The sequence below is a fragment of the Medicago sativa genome, chromosome 6, assembly GCF_051527215.1.
Source record: "Medicago sativa cultivar Bolivia chromosome 6, Bolivia_mono, whole genome shotgun sequence".
Taxonomy (NCBI): domain Eukaryota; kingdom Viridiplantae; phylum Streptophyta; class Magnoliopsida; order Fabales; family Fabaceae; genus Medicago; species Medicago sativa.
The window spans coordinates 52328784-52351294 of NC_140754.1; the positions used below are offsets into that span (position 1 = coordinate 52328784).

The 22511-nt window shown below is 38.3% G+C and overlaps 2 protein-coding genes across 2 annotated transcripts; both read left to right on the forward strand.

Moving 5' to 3' along the window:
• The first annotated feature begins 11942 nt into the window (after positions 1 to 11942).
• Positions 11943 to 12710, forward strand: LOC146915575 (uncharacterized). Its single transcript, XM_085721380.1, has one exon. The coding sequence runs from the start codon at positions 11943 to 11945 to the stop codon at positions 12708 to 12710; it is 768 nt and encodes a 255-aa protein (XP_085577506.1).
• Positions 12711 to 20111: 7401 nt separating this feature from the next.
• On the forward strand, positions 20112 to 20879 carry LOC146915576 (uncharacterized). Its single transcript, XM_085721381.1, has one exon. It carries the CDS (start codon positions 20112 to 20114, stop codon positions 20877 to 20879), a length of 768 nt encoding a protein of 255 aa, XP_085577507.1.
• The last annotated feature ends 1632 nt before the right edge of the window (positions 20880 to 22511 follow it).

A 22511-nucleotide genomic window follows, 5' to 3' on the forward strand; every position in this document is an offset into this window, starting at 1 on the left:
GATGACGAGACGCCACTCAATTTCTATTTTCTCAAGTGTCGTTCCCCGTTTTGTCGGATGACGGAATGTCAAAAGTATCATCCCCAGTATGTCAGTTTCTACAAACCATCAGTTTACAAATATATTCCAAAATTCCCAGTGTCTGTTCAAGTTTTTGTTTCCTTTCATTTGTCTTCATATCAGTTATCAACACGATAGTGGACAATCATTTTCCCCAGTGAAACTACACTTCCCCAGGGGAGTCGGGTCCCTTTCTTTAACGAACTTGGGTATCCCTTTGTGTTCTTCATCCCAGTCAAACCATCTTTACCGTCCTGCATTCATAATTGCATCATGAGCATTTCACAGCATCTTAGGTCCAAAATTTGTGTACTTTTTATATTTAAGTCTCTTCGGTCCATCAAATCAAAGATTTCATCTTCAATTCTCCAGACGAAGAAACCTAAATAGGGGCATGTGTCATACCCCAATTTTTGACCTAAGACCCTACATTCATATACTGTCTGACCCTGATTAGTCTTTGACTTTTCGGTGAAAATTTCAGCAGAGAGGTATTTTAAAATACCTCATTTTTTGGTTTCGAGTCAAGCCTTTTTCTCTCTTTATTTTTAGTTTTTATTTCCATCTTTTATTTAGGTTTTTAATTTAATTTAATTTTTAATTTTCAATTTATTTAATTAGTTTTTTTATTATTATTTTTCATTTCTTTTTTTGAATTAATTAGTGTCAAAAAACCAAAGTGTCAATAGGTACAAAAAATATTTGTCCGGTGTCTTTCTTTTTTTTTTCTTTCTACGCCACAGTCAACTCAAGTCCACTGTTTCTTTCCTTTCTCAGCCAAAACGTGTCCAACCTCTTCGTTACCATTCAATTCTCTTCAATTTTCATTAAAACTAATTTCCATCTTTAAAATGCAATTTGGCTTTAAAAGAGAATAGAGGAAATAAGCAAAGGGACGAACAATTCACCTGCAACACACAGTTTTCACACGACAATCAGCATCACACTGTCACAGAGTCACAAATCCAGTCACCGATTCTACAACCCTAACTAACCACACATCTCAAAAATCCAATCAAAAACCCATAGAAAGAAAACATCACATTCAAACCAATACCCAAGAACCACACAAACAGCACCATATCCTTCAAAATAATTGAAGCCACAACCGGTTACATCACCACTCCCACAACATACACCAATATCCAACATCAATCCAAACCCAAAGTCACAGAATCAAACACAAAGGTAGTTTAGATCTAGGATTTTATAGTTTTTTTGTTTTTTTTTTGTTTTTTTGTTTGTTGTTTTAATAATAAAAAAAATCAAAAAGAAAGAAGAAGGATGTAGAAAGAAGAAGGAAGAAAGAAGCCATAAAAAAAAATTAAAAAGAAAGAAGAAGAAGGAGTCGGGAACGAGAGGATAATAGGAGAGAGAGAAAGAGGAATGTGGGAATGAAAGGAATTGATGGGGTTAGCCTATTTATAGGCGCCCCTAATCTCATGCGTGTGGGTGCACGCCATAGCGTGCACCCTCGCCTCCCTGTTTCTCTGATTTGATCCATTTGACCTGTGTTGCTTCACACTGTAATTAAACCAAGGCCGTAAGATCTCAATCAGATGGCCTGGATTTAATCTGCACACCCCACCTTATGATTGGACCCCTGCATTTTATTTTTAGTCTTTCATGCATATTCTTTTAGTCCTCCTTAGCATTTTCTTTTCTTTTCTCATGCATTTCTATTAGTTTTGATTTATTATTCCATATTTGTATTATTTATTCATGCATATTTATTTTCCGTCATTATTTTTATAGCATATGATATAGAATGTATTTAGGGTCAATGTACAATATAAATGAGAAAAAGAGTGTGTGTGTGTGTGTGTGTGTGTGTGTGTGTGTGTGTCTTTTATTTCTTTATCGCTTTTATATATCAAAAAATACAAAAAAATTATATATCAAAAAATACAAAAAAATTAGATTAGGTTAGGAGATTTTGTGGTGATCCACCGTCACTACAAAATTCTCACGCTTTTATTTTTATTGCTACGTTAGTTTATTTTATGTTCTATTCAATATTCAAAAACATCAAAAACATTCACATAATCAAAAATCACAAAAAATATTTTCATAATAAACCTTGATTTTCAATCAAGTGATCGTTTTTTTTATTTTCTTTCTTAATCAAATATCAAATCAATTCTAATCATACTTTGAGTCATTTTTCTTTCAATATAAAAAATAAAAACAAATTCTTTTTGCCACTTGGCTTTTCTCTTTAAAACTTTTTCAAAACTAATAAAAAACACCAAACCAATCAAATGTCATTTTCTACCATGAACTACGTGATTTTGATCCTACACGGGTACGTAGGCAAAGAACATTCGTCCTCTCAAATCAATAAAATGTAGATAATTAGGTCTTCCTTTTTTCAATCATTTCAAAATTCCATTTTTAAAAAAAAGCAAGCAAGTTTATAGCACAAAAAGTTAAATAAAATCAAAAGGTTCTCGTAGAGTACTACGAACATAAAGGGTGTTAATAGCTTCCCTTTGTGTAACCGAACCCCGAACCCCCCAATTTAAATAAATTTTTTCAAAGTCGTGAAATGAAAATTGAGTCAAATGTTAACCAAATAGCTTTGATCTCCGAAAAATGACGCGACAGAAATGGCGACTTCACTGGGGACTCCTAAGAGGGTTAAGCCGAACTTGTATTTGTTTAAAATTTTGTGCTTTAAACTTGCATAAAAATCAAAAAAAATGTAAAAACAAAAAATAAAAGATGGAAATTCGTGTATATAAGTGTTCTTCCTTCGTCTATCTCCTTTCTTAAACGCGAGTGGTGAGATAAGTCCTACACCCGGACTTGAGGGCAGCATAAGATTGGATGGTGGTATAATCAAAGTCCCATACCGAGAGTAAGTTTCGGGATATGGTACATGTGATAACCCCACTCAATGGAGGTCTCCTGGAAGTAATTTATGTCGACATGAGTAGTCGTGATTGGCATTATTATTTTCAAGTGACTGTTAATGTTGAGGACCTTTAGTTACCTTTAACCCATCTTGGCCTTTTAGGACATAGTGCGGTGGCTAATCAGGAGTAGTCTTGAATTGGTTGATACGCGATACTACACTCAAACGAGACCTTCCTATGAATGTTATTGGACCGGGAGTAGTCCCGTAACCCGATAATATTCAGAAGTGGTTGAAAACTTTGAGAACTTGGTAGAACCCTTGTTACAAATACAATTGAAACCATAGTCCTTACCAAATGGCTTTGTGACCCTTGACTTCAACATTATGGACTTAAACCTCACCATGTTTTCACCGTTCTTGTTGCATAATCATGAATACATACATGCATTCATTCATAAACAAACTTTTTTCTCATTAAATATTGAAGGACATAGATAAGTTCTTGTAAACCTCAGAGGTATTCCACCTTGTAAAGAGGAACAATAAGAATACAATTTCAAAAGTCTTAACTAGACTTTAGCTTTGTTAGGGACTTTTCCCTTAACTTTGCTTTTGCTTTTAAAAAGAAAACTGTTTGTAATATTTTCAATTATCAAATGAAACAATGTTCCTTATGATGATTACAATCACTTTGACAAGTCCTTCGATAAATAAAAAAAAAGTGTCTATTTTTGCATAAACATATCATGCATCATCTTGCATTTCATAGTTTCAAAATCCGAGTCTCACAAAATTCTCTTTTCATCAAAAGTTTAAGTCATCTCAACAGTGGCCCGACGTGTTCGCTACCAGTCAACTATCTTGCACAGCACTCGAGCAAATATTAAGAAGAAAATGGAACGTCTGGAGCAAGAGAATCTGGCACTCCGTGAAGAGATGACAGCCTTGAATACCAAGTTGGACGAGTTGACAGCTATGAAGACAAAGATGGAAGAATTAACTAATCTGGTAAAGTTGTTGGCAGTTGCACAGACTCCACCACCTCCTTCTCCGCTTGTCAGCTCCGAGGCCGAAGCATTTGTTTCTACTGGACCTGAATGGACATTTTATGTTGACACTCCAAAGTACTCTACACCACAACGCTCCATGCCTTGGGGCATGCCCTCTTCTGCCGGTGAAATACCCCGCCCTACTACTTGTGAAAGTCCAATGCTTACTTTTCAACGTACAACTCATGTTCCTCAGCAAGTTACGTCGATTCTTCCAGCTGTCGTCACCTACTCAGCACCTGCTGTCCATACTATCCCACAAGAAGATGAACCCATCTTCCATTCTGGGAGTGTGGGGGCCTATGACAGGGTTGATGACCTACAAGAGAAGTATGATAAGTTGCAGCGGGAAATGAGAGCTCTCAGTGGGAAAGAAACTTTCGGGAAGGCTGCTTATGACCTCTACTTGGTACCAAACGTCCGGATACCCCACAAGTTTAAGGTCCCAGATTTTGAAAAGTATGTATGAAAGATGTCCGCGTATGCTAAAGATGATGTGGTCCTTATCTACTTCTTTCAAGAAAGCCTGGCTAATCCCGCTTTGAAGTGGTACATGAATCTAGACAAGACGAACATCCGAACTTTCCAGGATTTGCGTGATGCTTTTGTATAACAGTATAACTACAATGTAGACATGACTCCAGACCGGGGTGATCTCCAAGCTCTGACTCAAGCGGACAAAGAAACATTCAAGGAGTATGCTCAGCAGTGGAGAAATATTGTTGCCCAGGTTAGCCCACGTATAGAAGAGAAGGAGATGACCAAGCTGTTCTTGAAAACTCTCAGTCAATTCTACTACGAGAAAATGGTCGGAAGTACGTCCAGGAGCTTCGCGGAGATGGTTGGTGTGGGTGTAAGTTTAGAGGAAGGTGTCCGAGAAGGACGTTTAGTTAAAGATGAAACTTCTGCCAGTGGAACCAAGAAATTTGGGAACCACTTCCCAAGAAAGAAAGAGCAAGAAGTCAGTATGGTGGCCCATGGGAGGCCTCAGCAAAATTATCCGGCCTATCGACATGTGGCTGCTATTACACCCGCTAACAATGCCATTCAACAACCGCTTTACCAGCCTTAGCAACTGTATCAACAGCAACAGCCTCGATAACAGGCTCCAAGGACACGATTTGATCCGATTCCCATGAAGTACGTTGAGTTGCTCCCATCTTTACTCAAAGGGAATTATGTCCAGACCAGGCCGCCTCCACTGATGCCCAAAAAATTGCCAACAGGGTTTAGGGCCGACCTCTCATGTGTCTTCCATCAAGGGGTGCCAGGTCAGGATGTTGAGCGTTGTTATGCTTTGAGGAATGCAGTTCAAGACTTAGTCCAAGCTAAGATCCTGTCCTTCACAGACTTGAATCCAAATGTGCAAAGTTAATCTGATACCGAATCCCGGTACCTAGCATTGTGTCACATGGAGTGGTTAGCCGTAATTGTGTTGATGTTAACGTTCCTTCCGCTGATTTTCGTTCAATTAATGTTTGTTTGCTGCTTTTCGCTTTTCAAAAATATCCTTTCATCCTGCCCGAGACGAAAGTGAACTTGTGTAGGGCTCTTTTTGCTTTAAGTATTGTCATCATTAATAAAAAGGTCGTTCTGATCCCGACTTTGTAATACAAAGAACCTTAAATGGTAATACAAAGAACCTTAAATGAATAATCTTTTCCAAATGTCTGCATACAATCATTCACTTTCTAAAATCAAACATAAATGCAGATTAAACATTGATAAGCCCGTTGAACACATTAACTGTGTACTCTCTCCCGACTTTGAATTCCCTGTGTATGAGGTGAAAGAAGAAGAGAATGAAGAGACTCCCAACAAGATCTCTCGCATGTTGGGGCATCGAAGCTGCAAACAAAAAAAACAAGATGATTGTCCAAAAGATTGCAGTCATTTCCTAAGTCCAATATGAGATGTTACCGTTGCCTATGGATATCGTACTTCAATACATATTTCAACAGGGGCAACCCCCCTCCTTCCCCAATATACAACATGGTAGTCTTGCTTCCCGTGGAGGTTTGGAGTCTTGTCAATAGGAGTTCTGCTGAAATCCCAGCTTGATTGAACTTTAAATACATGACAACCTTGTATAACTACATCAAAAGAGGTTGAAACGAACTTCCAACAAGAAGGTTCGTCCCCGTGAAATTCAAAAAGGAGACTCTGTGCTCAAAAAGGTACCATCTTTTCAATCGGACTCCTGGGGAAAGTGGACGCCTAACTATGAAGGTCCATGTGCAATGAATTTTGTGATTACGGATAGTGACAGACACACACGTCCTATGAATGCCGGTGCAGTCAAGAAATACTCTGTCAAAAAATATGAGCTCGATAAGTCGCAAACCTGAAAAGGCGGCTTAGGCAGAAATGAGCGTCTTGGTGGACTGAAAACCCGAAAGGGCGATCTATGCAAAAGTTAAGGATCATGACAAGTAACTGCATCAGTCAGCACAGTCCACTTGGGGCATACATGCTATCAAAGAACCTCCAATTCAAAGCTTGGGGCATCCATCTATCAAAAGAACCTCTGATTCAAAGCGTCCATAAATCAAAGACTCAAAACAGGGGAAATCAAAGACTCGAAACAGGGGCATTCAAAGACTCGAAACAGGGACATTCAAAGTTGTTAGAGAATATAACGGTTATTATGTTCAATGTACCTTCCATATATTTACCATTTTCCAAATTTTTCAAAGATCCGTGGAGCCATGCCATTGGTAGGTCACCACTCAATTCATCAAATTTGAGCCCGTGCCATTTACTTGGAATTCTCATTTATTTCTATTCACAAATTTCTTCAATTTTTGATTGCAATAATTGAAGCAAAATTTCTTCAAAATACAAAACTCTTTCTTACATCTTTTGAAAAGTGTAAAAAACAAACACACTCTTTTTGAACTCTTGAGTAGATGAAGCGTACGTCAACATTTGCCTCGAGAACGGTTATATTCCGAAAGAGAAACATGGCTAAGCACTATGGAGAAGACTTCTGCCTTGAGCAAGATGCTGTCACAGTCCAAAAATACAAAAAAAATACAAAAAGAGCTCGCTAAGCTGAAAACCTGAAAAGGCGGCTTAGACAATAGAGAGCGTCCCGGTGGACTGAAAACCCGAAAGGGCGGTCCAGGCAAAAATTAGGGGCACAAAAAAGGAATATATTCCCGGTGGACTGAAAACCTGAAAGGAAGGTCCAGGCAAAAGTTAGGGATTTTCAAAAGAAGAAAAAAAAAACAAAAAACATGACTGTTGAAGCATGCCGATGGAAGTACATTCTGCGCCGGTTTACAAATGGCGACTTCTTCCAGACTTTTGGTCAACAATGGGCTTTATACCCAGGAACATCAACTGCTACCTTGTGCCTGACTTTACCCCGTCAACGGCTCAATTGGTTCACGATAGTATCATCTCTAAGGAAGTTTGCTGAGTGTTTGTACTGTAACGTCAATCCCCTCCCCATCTTACTTGTCCTTGTCTCGTCTCACGGAGTCCACCTGTCACATACAGTTTATACAGTCGTACAAGTTACATTCATATGTTCATACGTTCATACATCAATACTTTCACATATTCATACACAACATATACACCACATCATTCATACATGGTTGCATTAGTCACTCAAAGTCTTATTTGGCTGTATTCTCTCAGGTCGGTCCTCACTCAACCTTTATCTTATCAAGTGTATCATTCCCCGCTTTGTCGGATTACAGAATTTCAAGTGTTTCAATTCCCCGCTTTGTCGGATTACGGAATGTCAAGTGTTTCAATTCCCCGCTTTGTCGGATTACGGAATCTCAAGTGTTTCAATTCCCCGCTTTGTCAGATTACGAAATCTCAAATGTGTCATTCCCCGGATTGTTGGATTTCGGAATATCAAATGTGTCATTCCCCGATTTATCGGATTACGGAATATCAAATGTGTCTTTCCCCGCGTTGTCGGATTACGGAATGTCAACAGTCTCATTCCCCGATTTATCGAATTACAGAATATAAAAAAGTGTTTCATTCCCCGGCTTATCGGATTACGGAATATCAAATGTGTCATTCCCCGGATTATTGGATTACGGAATATCAAGTGTTTCATTCTCCATTTTGTCGGATGACGGAATGTAAACAGTGTCATCTCCCGATATGTCGGATGACGAGATGCCACTCAATTTCTATTTTCTCAAGTGTCGTTCCCCGTTTTGTCGGATGACGGAATGTCAAAAGTATCATCCCCAGTATGTCAGTTTCTACAAACCATCAGTTTACAAATATATTCCAAAATTCCCAGTGTCTGTTCAAGTTTTTGTTTCCTTTCATTTGTCTTCATATCAGTTATCAACAAGATAGTGGACAATCATTTTCCCCAGTGAAACTACACTTCCCCAGCAGAGTCGGGTCCCTTTCTTTAACGAACTTGGGTATCCCTTTGTGTTCTTCATCCCAGTCAAACCATCTTTACCGTCGTGCATTCATAATTGCATCATGAGCATTTCACAGCATCTTAGGTCCAAAATTGGTGTACTTTTTATATTTAACTCTCTTCGGTCCATCAAATCAAAGATTTCATCTTCAATTCTTCGGACGAAGAAACTTAATAGGGGCATGTGTCATACCCCAATTTTTGACCTAAGACCCTACATTCATACACTGTCTGACCCTGATTAGTCTTTGACTTTTCGGTCAAAATTTCAGCAGAGAGGTATTTTAAAATACCTCATTTTTTGGTTTCGAGTCAAGCCTTTTTCTCTCTTTATTTTGAGTTTTTATTTCCATATTTTATTTAGGTTTTTAATTTAATTTAATTTTTAATTAGTTTTTTTATTATTATTTTTCATTTCCTTTTTTGAATTAATTAGTGTCAAAAAACCAAAGTGTCAATAGGTACAAAAAATATTTGTCCGGGGTCTTTCTTTTTTTTTTCTCTGCGCCACAATCAACTCAAGTCCACTCTTTCTTTCCTTTCTCAGCCAAAACACGTCCAACCTCTTCATTACCATTCAATTCTCTTCAATTTTCAATAAAACTAATTTTCATCTTTAAAATGCAATTTGGATTTAAAAGAGAATAGAGGAAATCAGCAAAGGGACAAACAATTCACCTGCAACACACAGTTTTCATACGACAACCAGTATCACACTGTCACAGAGTCACAAATCCAGTCACTGATTCTACAACCCTAACTAACCACACATCTTAAAAATCCAATCAAAAACCCATAGAAAGAAAACATCACATTCAAACCAATACCCAAGAACCACACAAACAGCACCATATCCTTCAAAATAATCGAAGCCACAACCGGTTACATCACCACCACCCTCAAAAACCAAACCGAATCAAATCCCACAACACACACCAATATCCAACATCAATCCAAACCCAAAGTCACAAAATCAATCACATAGGTAGTTTAGATCTAGGATTTTATAGTTTTTTCGGTTTTTTGGTTTTTTGTTTGTTGTTTTAATAATAAAAAAAATCAAAAAGAAAGAAGAAGGATGTAGAAAGAAGAAGGAAGAAGAAAGAAGCCGTAAAAAAAATTGAAAAGAAAGAAGAAGAAGGAGTCGGGAACGAGAGGATAATAGGAGAGAGAGAAAGAGGAATGTGGGTATGAAAGGAATTGATGGGGTTAGCCTATTTATAGGCGCCCCTAATCTCATGTGTGTGGGTGCACACCATAGCGTGCACCCTCGCCTCCCTGTTTGTTTGATTTGATCCATTTGACCTATGTTGCTTCACACTGTAATTAAATCAAGGTCGTAAGATCTCAATCAGATGGCCTGGATTTAATCTGCACACCCCACCTTATGATTGGACCCCTGCATTTTATTTTTAGTCTTTCATGCATATTCTTTTAGTCCTCCTTAGCATTTTCTTTTCTTTTCTCATGCATTTCTATTAGTTTTGATTTATTATTCCTTATTTGTATTATTTATTCATGCATATTTATTTTCCGTCATTATTTTTATAGCATATGATATAGAATGTATTTAGGGTCAATGTACAATATAAATGAGAAAAAGAGTGTGTGTGTGTGTGTGTGTGTGTGTGTGTGTGTGTGTGTGTGTGTGTGTGTGTCTTTTATTTCTTTATCGCTTTTATATATCAAAAAATACAAAAAAATTATATATCAAAAAATACAAAAAAATTAGATTAGGTTAGGAGATTTTGTGGTGATCCACCGTCACTACAAAATTCTCTCGCTTTTATTTTTATTGCTACGTTAGTTTATTTTATGTTCTATTCAATATTCAAAAACATCAAAAACATTCACATAATCAAAAATCACAAAAAATATTTTCATAATAAACCTTGATTTTCAATCAAGTGATCGTTTTTTTATTTTCTTTCTTAATCAAATATCAAATCAATTCTAATCATACTTTGAGTCATTTTTCTTTCAATATAAAAAATACAAACAAATTCTTTTTGCCACTTGGCTTTTCTCTTTAAAACTTTTTCAAAACTAATAAAAAACACCAAACCAATCAAATGTCATTTTCTACCATGAACTACGTGATTTTGATCCTACACGGGTACGTAGGCAAAGGACATTCGTCCTCTCAAATCAATAAAATGTAGATAATTAGGTCTTCCTTTTTTCAATCATTTCAAAATTCCATTTTTAAAAAAAAGCAAGCAAGTTTATAGCACAAAAAGTTAAATAAAATCAAAAGGTTCTCGTAGAGTACTACGAACATAAAGGGTGTTAATACCTTCCCTTTGTGTAACCGAACCCCGAACCCCCCAATTTAAATAAATTTTTTCAAAGTCGTGAAATTAAAAGTGAGTCAAATGCTAACCAAATAGCTTTGATCTCCGAAAAATGACGCGACAGAAATGGCGACTTCACTGGGGACTCCTAAGAGGGTTAAGCCTAACTTGTCTTTGTTTAAAATTTTGTGCTTTAAACTTGCATAAAAATCAAAAAAAATGTAAAAACAAAAAATAAAAGATGGAAATTCGTGTATATAAGTGTTCTTCCTTCTTCTATCTCCTTTCTTAAACGCGAGTGGTGAGATAAGTCCTACACCCGGACTTGAGGGAAGTATAAGATTGGATGGTGGTATAATCAAAGTCCCATACCGAGAGTAAGTTTCGGGATATGGTACATGTGATAACCCCACTCAATGGAGGTCTCCTGGAAGTAATTTATGTCGACATGAGTAGTCTTGATTGGCATTATTATTTTCAAGTGACTGTTAATGTTGAGGACCTTTAGTTACCTTTAACCCATCTTGGCCTTTTAGGACATAGTGCGGTGGCTAATCAGGAGTAGTCTTGAATTGGTTGATACGCGATACTACACTCAAACGAGACCTTCCTATGAATGTTATTGGACCGGGAGTAGTCCCGTAACCCGATAATATTCAGAAGTGGTTGAAAACTTTGAGAACTTGGTAGAACCCTTGTTACAAATACAATTGAAACCATAGTCCTTACCAAATGGCTTTGTGACCCTTGACTTCAACATTATGGACTTAAACCTCACCATGTTTTCACCGTTCTTGTTGCATAATCATGAATACATACATGCATTCATTCATAAACAAACTTTTTTCTCATTAAATATCGAAGGACATAGATAAGTTCTTGTAAACATCAGAGGTATTCCAGCTTGTAAAGAGGAACAATAAGAATACAATTTCAAAAGTCTTAACTAGACTTTAGCTTTGTTAGGGACTTTTCCCTTAACTTTGCTTTTACTTTTAAAAAGAAAACTGTTTGTAATATTTTCAATTATCAAATGAAACAATGTTCCTTATGATGATTACAATCACTTTGACAAGTCCTTCGATAAATAAAAAAAAAGTGTCTATTTTTGCATAAACATATCATGCATCATCTTGCATTTCATAGTTTCAAAATCCGAGTCTCACAAAATTCTCTTTTCATCAAAAGTTTAAGTCATCTAAACAGTGGCCCGACGTGTTCGCTACCAGTCAACTATCTTGTACAGCACTCGAGCAAATATTAAGAAGAAAATGGAACGTATGGAGCAAGAGAATCTGGCACTCCATGAAGAGATGACAGCCGTGAATACCAAGTTGGACGAGTTGACAGCTATGAAGACAAAGATGGAAGAATTAACTAATCTGGTAAAGTTGTTGGCAGTTGCACATACTCCACCACCTCCTTCTCCGCTTGTCAGCTTCGAGGCCGAAGCATTTGTTTCTACTGGACCTGAATGGACATTTTATGTTGACACTCCAAAGTACTCTGCACCACATCGCTCCATGCCTTGGGGCATGCCCTCTTCTGCCGGTGAAATACCCCGCCCTACTACTTGTGAAAGTCCAATGCTTACTTTTCAACGTACAACTCATGTTCCTCAGCAAGTTACGTCGATTCTTCCAGCTGCCGTCACCTACTCAGCACCTGCTGTCCATACTATCCCACAAGAAGATGAACCCATCTTCCATTCTGGGAGTGTGGGGGCCTATGACAGGGTTGATGACCTACAAGAGAAGTATGATAAGTTGCAGCGGGAAATGAGAGCTCTCAGTGGGAAAGAAACTTTCGGGAAGACTGCTTATGACCTCTACTTGGTACCAAACGTCCGGATACCCTACAAGTTTAAGGTCCCAGATTTTGAAAAGTATGTAAGAAAGATGTCCGCGTATGCTAAAGATGATGTGGTCCTTATCTACTTCTTTGAAGAAAGCCTGGCTAATCCCGCTTTGAAGTGGTACATGAATCTAGACAAGACGAACATCCGAACTTTCCAGGATTTGCGTGATGCTTTTGTATAACAGTATAACTACAATGTAGACATGACTCCAGACCGGGGTGATCTCCAAGCTCTGACTCAAGCGGACAAAGAAACATTCAAGGAGTATGCTCAGCAGTGGAGAAATATTGTTGCCAGGTTAGCCCACGTATAGAAGAGAAGGAGATGACCAAGCTGTTCTTGAAAACTCTCAGTCAATTCTACTACGAGAAAATGGTCGGAAGTACGTCCAGGAGCTTCGCGGAGATGGTCGGTGTGGGTGTAAGTTTAGAGGAAGGTGTCCGAGAAGGACGTTTAGTTAAAGATGAAACTTCTGCCAGTGGAACCAAGAAATTTGGGAACCACTTCCCAAGAAAGAAAGAGCAAGAAGTCAGTATGGTGGCCCATGGGAGGCCTCAGCAAAATTATCCAGCCTATCGACATGTGGCTGCTATTACACCCGCTAACAATGCCATTCAACAACCACTTTATCAGCCTTAGCAACTGTATCAGCAGCAACAGCCTAGACAACAGGCTCCAAGGACACGATTTGATCCGATTCCCATGAAGTACGTTGAGTTGCTCCCATCTTTACTCAAAGGGAATTATGTCCAGACCAGGCCGCCTCCACTGATGCCCAAAAAATTGCCAACAGGGTTTAGGGCCGACCTCTCATGTGTCTTCCATCAAGGGGCGCCAGGTCAGGATGTTGAGCGTTGTTATGCTTTGAGGAATGCAGTTCAAGACTTAGTCCAAGCTAAGATCCTGTCCTTCACAGACTTGAATCCAAATGTGCAAAGTTAATCTGATACCGAATCCCGGTACCTAGCATTGTGTCACATGGAGTGGTTAGCCGTAATTGGGTTGATGTTAACGTTCCTTCCGCTGATTTTCGTTCAATTAATGTTTGTTTGTTGCTTTTCGCTTTTCAAAAATATCCTTTCATCCTGCCCGAGACGAAAGTGAACTTGTGTAGGGCTCTTTTTGCTTTAAGTATTGTCATCATTAATAAAAAGGTCGTTCTGATCCCGACTTTGTTTTATTTTGTGCTTTTTCTGGAAAAATGGTAATACAAAGAACCTTAAATGAATAATCTTTTCCAAATGTCTGCATACAATCATTCACTTTCTAAAATCAAACATAAATGCAGATTAAACATTGATAAGCCCGTTGAACACATTAACTGTGTACTCTCTCCCGACTTTGAATTCCCTGTGTATGAGGTGAAAGAAGAAGAGAATGAAGAGACTCCCAACAAGATCTCTCGCATGTTGGGGGCATCGAAGCTGCAAACAAAAAAAACAAGATGATTGTCCAGAAGATTGCAGTCATTTCCTAAGTCCAGTATGAGATGTTACCGTTGCCTCGCATGGATATCGTACTTCAATACACATTTCAACAGGGGCAACCCCCCTCCTTCCCCAATATACAACATGGTAGTCTTGCTTCCCGTGGAGGTTTGGAGTCTTGTCAATAGGAGTTTTGCTGAAATCCCAGCTTGATTGAACTTTAAATACATGACAACCTTGTATAACTACATCAAAAGAGGTTGAAACGAACTTCCAACAAGAAGGTTCGTCCCCGTGAAATTCAAAAAGGAGACTCTGTGCTCAAAAAGGTACCATCTTTTCAATCGGACTCCTGGGGAAAGTGGACGCCTAACTATGAAGGTCCATGTGCAATGAATTTTGTGATTACGGATAGTGACAGACACACACGTCCTATGAATGCCGGTGCAGTCAAGAAATACTCTGTCAAAAAATATGAGCTCGATAAGTCGCAAACCTGAAAAGGCGGCTTAGGCAGAAATGAGCGTCTTGGTGGACTGAAAACCCAAAAGGGCGATCTATGCAAAAGTTAAGGATCATGACAAGTAACTGCATCAGTCAGCACAGTCCACTTGGGGCAGTTAAGGATCATGACAAGTAACTGCATCAGTCAGCACAGTCCACTTGGGGCATACATGCTATCAAAGAACCTCCAATTCAAAGCTTGGGGCATCCATCTATCAAAAGAACCTCTGATTCAAAGCGTCCATAAATCAAAGACTCAAAACAGGGGAAATCAAAGACTCGAAACAGGGGCATTCAAAGACTCGAAACAGGGACATTCAAAGTTGTTAGAGAATATAACGGTTATTATGTTCAATGTACCTTCCATATATTTACCATTTTCCAAATTTTTCAAAGATCCGTGGAGCCATGCCATTGGTAGGTCACCACTCAATTCATCAAATTTGAGCCCGTGCCATTTACTTGGAATTCTCATTTATTTCTATTCACAAATTTCTTCAATTTTTGATTGCAATAATTGAAGCAAAATTTCTTCAAAATACAAAACTCTTTCTTACATCTTTTGAAAAGTGTAAAAAACAAACACACTCTTTTTGAACTCTTGAGTAGATGAAGCGTACGTCAACATTTGCCTCGAGAACGGTTATATTCCGAAAGAGAAACATGGCTAAGCACTATGGAGAAGACTTCTGCCTTGAGCAAGATGCTGTCACAGTCCAAAAATACAAAAAAAATACAAAAAGAGCTCGCTAAGCTGAAAACCTGAAAAGGCGGCTTAGACAATAGAGAGCGTCCCGGTGGACTGAAAACCCGAAAGGGCGGTCCAGGCAAAAATTAGGGGCACAAAAAAGGAATATATTCCCGGTGGACTGAAAACCTGAAAGGAAGGTCCAGGCAAAAGTTAGGGATTTTCAAAAGAAGAAAAAAAAAACAAAAAACATGACTGTTGAAGCATGCCGATGGAAGTACATTCTGCGCCGGTTTACAAATGGCGACTTCTTCCAGACTTTTGGTCAACAATGGGCTTTATACCCAGGAACATCAACTGCTACCTTGTGCCTGACTTTACCCCGTCAACGGCTCAATTGGTTCACGATAGTATCATCTCTAAGGAAGTTTGCTGAGTGTTTGTACTGTAACGTCAATCCCCTCCCCATCTTACTTGTCCTTGTCTCGTCTCACGGAGTCCACCTGTCACATACAGTTTATACAGTCGTACAAGTTACATTCATATGTTCATACGTTCATACATCAATACTTTCACATATTCATACACAACATATACACCACATCATTCATACATGGTTGCATTAGTCACTCAAAGTCTTATTTGGCTGTATTCTCTCAGGTCGGTCCTCACTCAACCTTTATCTTATCAAGTGTATCATTCCCCGCTTTGTCGGATTACAGAATTTCAAGTGTTTCAATTCCCCGCTTTGTCGGATTACGGAATGTCAAGTGTTTCAATTCCCCGCTTTGTCGGATTACGGAATCTCAAGTGTTTCAATTCCCCGCTTTGTCAGATTACGAAATCTCAAATGTGTCATTCCCCGGATTGTTGGATTTCGGAATATCAAATGTGTCATTCCCCGATTTATCGGATTACGGAATATCAAATGTGTCTTTCCCCGCGTTGTCGGATTACGGAATGTCAACAGTCTCATTCCCCGATTTATCGAATTACAGAATATAAAAAAGTGTTTCATTCCCCGGCTTATCGGATTACGGAATATCAAATGTGTCATTCCCCGGATTATTGGATTACGGAATATCAAGTGTTTCATTCTCCATTTTGTCGGATGACGGAATGTAAACAGTGTCATCTCCCGATATGTCGGATGACGAGATGCCACTCAATTTCTATTTTCTCAAGTGTCGTTCCCCGTTTTGTCGGATGACGGAATGTCAAAAGTATCATCCCCAGTATGTCAGTTTCTACAAACCATCAGTTTACAAATATATTCCAAAATTCCCAGTGTCTGTTCAAGTTTTTGTTTCCTTTCATTTGTCTTCATATCAGTTATCAACAAGATAGTGGACAATCATTTTCCCCAGTGAAACTACACTTCCCCAGCAGAGTCGGGTCCCTTTCTTTAACGAACTTGGGTATCCCTTTGTGTTCTTCATCCCAGTCAAACCATCTTTACCGTCGTGCATTCATAATTGCATCATGAGCATTTCACAGCATCTTAGGTCCAAAATTGGTGTACTTTTTATATTTAACTCTCTTCGGTCCATCAAATCAAAGATTTCATCTTCAATTCTTCGGACGAAGAAACTTAATAGGGGCATGTGTCATACCCCAATTTTTGACCTAAGACCCTACATTCATACACTGTCTGACCCTGATTAGTCTTTGACTTTTCGGTCAAAATTTCAGCAGAGAGGTATTTTAAAATACCTCATTTTTTGGTTTCGAGTCAAGCCTTTTTCTCTCTTTATTTTGAGTTTTTATTTCCATATTTTATTTAGGTTTTTAATTTAATTTAATTTTTAATTAGTTTTTTTATTATTATTTTTCATTTCCTTTTTTGAATTAATTAGTGTCAAAAAACCAAAGTGTCAATAGGTACAAAAAATATTTGTCCGGGGTCTTTCTTTTTTTTTTCTCTGCGCCACAATCAACTCAAGTCCACTCTTTCTTTACTTTCTCAGCCAAAACACGTCCAACCTCTTCATTACCATTCAATTCTCTTCAATTTTCAATAAAACTAATTTTCATCTTTAAAATGCAATTTGGATTTAAAAGAGAATAGAGGAAATCAGCAAAGGGACAAACAATTCACCTGCAACACACAGTTTTCATACGACAACCAGTATCACACTGTCACAGAGTCACAAATCCAGTCACTGATTCTACAACCCTAACTAACCACACATCTTAAAAATCCAATCAAAAACCCATAGAAAGAAAACATCACATTCAAACCAATACCCAAGAACCACACAAACAGCACCATATCCTTCAAAATAATCGAAGCCACAACCGGTTACATCACCACCACCCTCAAAAACCAAACCGAATCAAATCCCACAACACACACCAATATCCAACATCAATCCAAACCCAAAGTCACAAAATCAATCACATAGGTAGTTTAGATCTAGGATTTTATAGTTTTTTCGGTTTTTTGGTTTTTTGTTTGTTGTTTTAATAATAAAAAAAATCAAAACGAAAGAAGAAGGATGTAGAAAGAAGAAGGAAGAAGAAAGAAGCCGTAAAAAAAATTGAAAAGAAAGAAGAAGAAGGAGTCGGGAACGAGAGGATAATAGGAGAGAGAGAAAGAGGAATGTGGGTATGAAAGGAATTGATGGGGTTAGCCTATTTATAGGCGCCCCTAATCTCATGTGTGTGGGTGCACACCATAGCGTGCACCCTCGCCTCCCTGTTTGTTTGATTTGATCCATTTGACCTATGTTGCTTCACACTGTAATTAAATCAAGGTCGTAAGATCTCAATCAGATGGCCTGGATTTAATCTGCACACCCCACCTTATGATTGGACCCCTGCATTTTATTTTTAGTCTTTCATGCATATTCTTTTAGTCCTCCTTAGCATTTTCTTTTCTTTTCTCATGCATTTCTATTAGTTTTGATTTATTATTCCTTATTTGTATTATTTATTCATGCATATTTATTTTCCGTCATTATTTTTATAGCATATGATATAGAATGTATTTAGGGTCAATGTACAATATAAATGAGAAAAAGAGTGTGTGTGTGTGTGTGTGTGTGTGTGTGTGTCTTTTATTTCTTTATCGCTTTTATATATCAAAAAATACAAAAAAATTATATATCAAAAAATACAAAAAAATTAGATTAGGTTAGGAGATTTTGTGGTGATCCACCGTCACTACAAAATTCTCTCGCTTTTATTTTTATTGCTACGTTAGTTTATTTTATGTTCTATTCAATATTCAAAAACATCAAAAACATTCACATAATCAAAAATCACAAAAAATATTTTCATAATAAACCTTGATTTTCAATCAAGTGATCGTTTTTTTATTTTCTTTCTTAATCAAATATCAAATCAATTCTAATCATACTTTGAGTCATTTTTCTTTCAATATAAAAAATACAAACAAATTCTTTTTGCCACTTGGCTTTTCTCTTTAAAACTTTTTCAAAACTAATAAAAAACACCAAACCAATCAAATGTCATTTTCTACCATGAACTACGTGATTTTGATCCTACACGGGTACGTAGGCAAAGGACATTCGTCCTCTCAAATCAATAAAATGTAGATAATTAGGTCTTCCTTTTTTCAATCATTTCAAAATTCCATTTTTAAAAAAAAGCAAGCAAGTTTATAGCACAAAAAGTTAAATAAAATCAAAAGGTTCTCGTAGAGTACTACGAACATAAAGGGTGTTAATACCTTCCCTTTGTTGAACCGAACCCCGAACCCCCCAATTTAAATAAATTTTTTCAAAGTCGTGAAATTAAAAGTGAGTCAAATGCTAACCAAATAGCTTTGATCTCCGAAAAATGACGCGACAGAAATGGCGACTTCACTGGGGACTCCTAAGAGGGTTAAGCCTAACTTGTCTTTGTTTAAAATTTTGTGCTTTAAACTTGCATAAAAATCAAAAAAAATGTAAAAACAAAAAATAAAAGATGGAAATTCGTGTATATAAGTGTTCTTCCTTCTTCTATCTCCTTTCTTAAACGCGAGTGGTGAGATAAGTCCTACACCCGGACTTGAGGGAAGTATAAGATTGGATGGTGGTATAATCAAAGTCCCATACCGAGAGTAAGTTTCGGGATATGGTACATGTGATAACCCCACTCAATGGAGGTCTCCTGGAAGTAATTTATGTCGACATGAGTAGTCTTGATTGGCATTATTATTTTCAAGTGACTGTTAATGTTGAGGACCTTTAGTTACCTTTAACCCATCTTGGCCTTTTAGGACATAGTGCGGTGGCTAATCAGGAGTAGTCTTGAATTGGTTGATACGCGATACTACACTCAAACGAGACATTCCTATGAATGTTATTGGACCGGGAGTAGTCCCGTAACCCGATAATATTCAGAAGTGGTTGAAAACTTTGAGAACTTGGTAGAACCCTTGTTACAAATACAATTGAAACCATAGTCCTTACCAAATGGCTTTGTGACCCTTGACTTCAACATTATGGACTTAAACCTCACCATGTTTTCACCGTTCTTGTTGCATAATCATGAATACATACATGCATTCATTCATAAACAAACTTTTTTCTCATTAAATATCGAAGGACATAGATAAGTTCTTGTAAACATCAGAGGTATTCCAGCTTGTAAAGAGGAACAATAAGAATACAATTTCAAAAGTCTTAACTAGACTTTAGCTTTGTTAGGGACTTTTCCCTTAACTTTGCTTTTACTTTTAAAAAGAAAACTGTTTGTAATATTTTCAATTATCAAATGAAACAATGTTCCTTATGATGATTACAATCACTTTGACAAGTCCTTCGATAAATAAAAAAAAAGTGTCTATTTTTGCATAAACATATCATGCATCATCTTGCATTTCATAGTTTCAAAATCCGAGTCTCACAAAATTCTCTTTTCATCAAAAGTTTAAGTCATCTAAACAGTGGCCCGACGTGTTCGCTACCAGTCAACTATCTTGTACAGCACTCGAGCAAATATTAAGAAGAAAATGGAACGTATGGAGCAAGAGAATCTGGCACTCCATGAAGAGATGACAGCCGTGAATACCAAGTTGGACGAGTTGACAGCTATGAAGACAAAGATGGAAGAATTAACTAATCTGGTAAAGTTGTTGGCAGTTGCACAGACTCCACCACCTCCTTCTCCGCTTGTCAGCTTCGAGGCCGAAGCATTTGTTTCTACTGGACCTGAATGGACATTTTATGTTGACACTCCAAAGTACTCTGCACCACATCGCTCCATGCCTTGGGGCATGCCCTCTTCTGCCGGTGAAATACCCCGCCCTACTACTTGTGAAAGTCCAATGCTTACTTTTCAACGTACAACTCATGTTCCTCAGCAAGTTACGTCGATTCTTCCAGCTGCCGTCACCTACTCAGCACCTGCTGTCCATACTATCCCACAAGAAGATGAACCCATCTTCCATTCTGGGAGTGTGGGGGCCTATGACAGGGTTGATGACCTACAAGAGAAGTATGATAAGTTGCAGCGGGAAATGAGAGCTCTCAGTGGGAAAGAAACTTTCGGGAAGACTGCTTATGACCTCTACTTGGTACCAAACGTCCGGATACCCTACAAGTTTAAGGTCCCAGATTTTGAAAAGTATGTAAGAAAGATGTCCGCGTATGCTAAAGATGATGTGGTCCTTATCTACTTCTTTGAAGAAAGCCTGGCTAATCCCGCTTTGAAGTGGTACATGAATCTAGACAAGACGAACATCCGAACTTTCCAGGATTTGCGTGATGCTTTTGTATAACAGTATAACTACAATGTAGACATGACTCCAGACCGGGGTGATCTCCAAGCTCTGACTCAAGCGGACAAAGAAACATTCAAGGAGTATGCTCAGCAGTGGAGAAATATTGTTGCCAGGTTAGCCCACGTATAGAAGAGAAGGAGATGACCAAGCTGTTCTTGAAAACTCTCAGTCAATTCTACTACGAGAAAATGGTCGGAAGTACGTCCAGGAGCTTCGCGGAGATGGTCGGTGTGGGTGTAAGTTTAGAGGAAGGTGTCCGAGAAGGACGTTTAGTTAAAGATGAAACTTCTGCCAGTGGAACCAAGAAATTTGGGAACCACTTCCCAAGAAAGAAAGAGCAAGAAGTCAGTATGGTGGCCCATGGGAGGCCTCAGCAAAATTATCCAGCCTATCGACATGTGGCTGCTATTACACCCGCTAACAATGCCATTCAACAACCACTTTATCAGCCTTAGCAACTGTATCAGCAGCAACAGCCTAGACAACAGGCTCCAAGGACACGATTTGATCCGATTCCCATGAAGTACGTTGAGTTGCTCCCATCTTTACTCAAAAGGAATTATGTCCAGACCAGGCCGCCTCCACTGATGCCCAAAAAATTGCCAACAGGGTTTAGGGCCGACCTCTCATGTGTCTTCCATCAAGGGGCGCCAGGTCAGGATGTTGAGCGTTGTTATGCTTTGAGGAATGCAGTTCAAGACTTAGTCCAAGCTAAGATCCTGTCCTTCACAGACTTGAATCCAAATGTGCAAAGTTAATCTGATACCGAATCCCGGTACCTAGCATTGTGTCACATGGAGTGGTTAGCCGTAATTGGGTTGATGTTAACGTTCCTTCCGCTGATTTTCGTTCAATTAATGTTTGTTTGTTGCTTTTCGCTTTTCAAAAATATCCTTTCATCCTGCCCGAGACGAAAGTGAACTTGTGTAGGGCTCTTTTTGCTTTAAGTATTGTCATCATTAATAAAAAGGTCGTTCTGATCCCGACTTTGTTTTATTTTGTGCTTTTTCTGGAAAAATGGTAATACAAAGAACCTTAAATGAATAATCTTTTCCAAATGTCTGCATACAATCATTCACTTTCTAAAATCAAACATAAATGCAGATTAAACATTGATAAGCCCGTTGAACACATTAACTGTGTACTCTCTCCCGACTTTGAATTCCCTGTGTATGAGGTGAAAGAAGAAGAGAATGAAGAGACTCCCAACAAGATCTCTCGCATGTTGGGGGCATCGAAGCTGCAAACAAAAAAAACAAGATGATTGTCCAGAAGATTGCAGTCATTTCCTAAGTCCAGTATGAGATGTTACCGTTGCCTCGCATGGATATCGTACTTCAATACACATTTCAACAGGGGCAACCCCCCTCCTTCCCCAATATACAACATGGTAGTCTTGCTTCCCGTGGAGGTTTGGAGTCTTGTCAATAGGAGTTTTGCTGAAATCCCAGCTTGATTGAACTTTAAATACATGACAACCTTGTATAACTACATCAAAAGAGGTTGAAACGAACTTCCAACAAGAAGGTTCGTCCCCGTGAAATTCAAAAAGGAGACTCTGTGCTCAAAAAGGTACCATCTTTTCAATCGGACTCCTGGGGAAAGTGGACGCCTAACTATGAAGGTCCA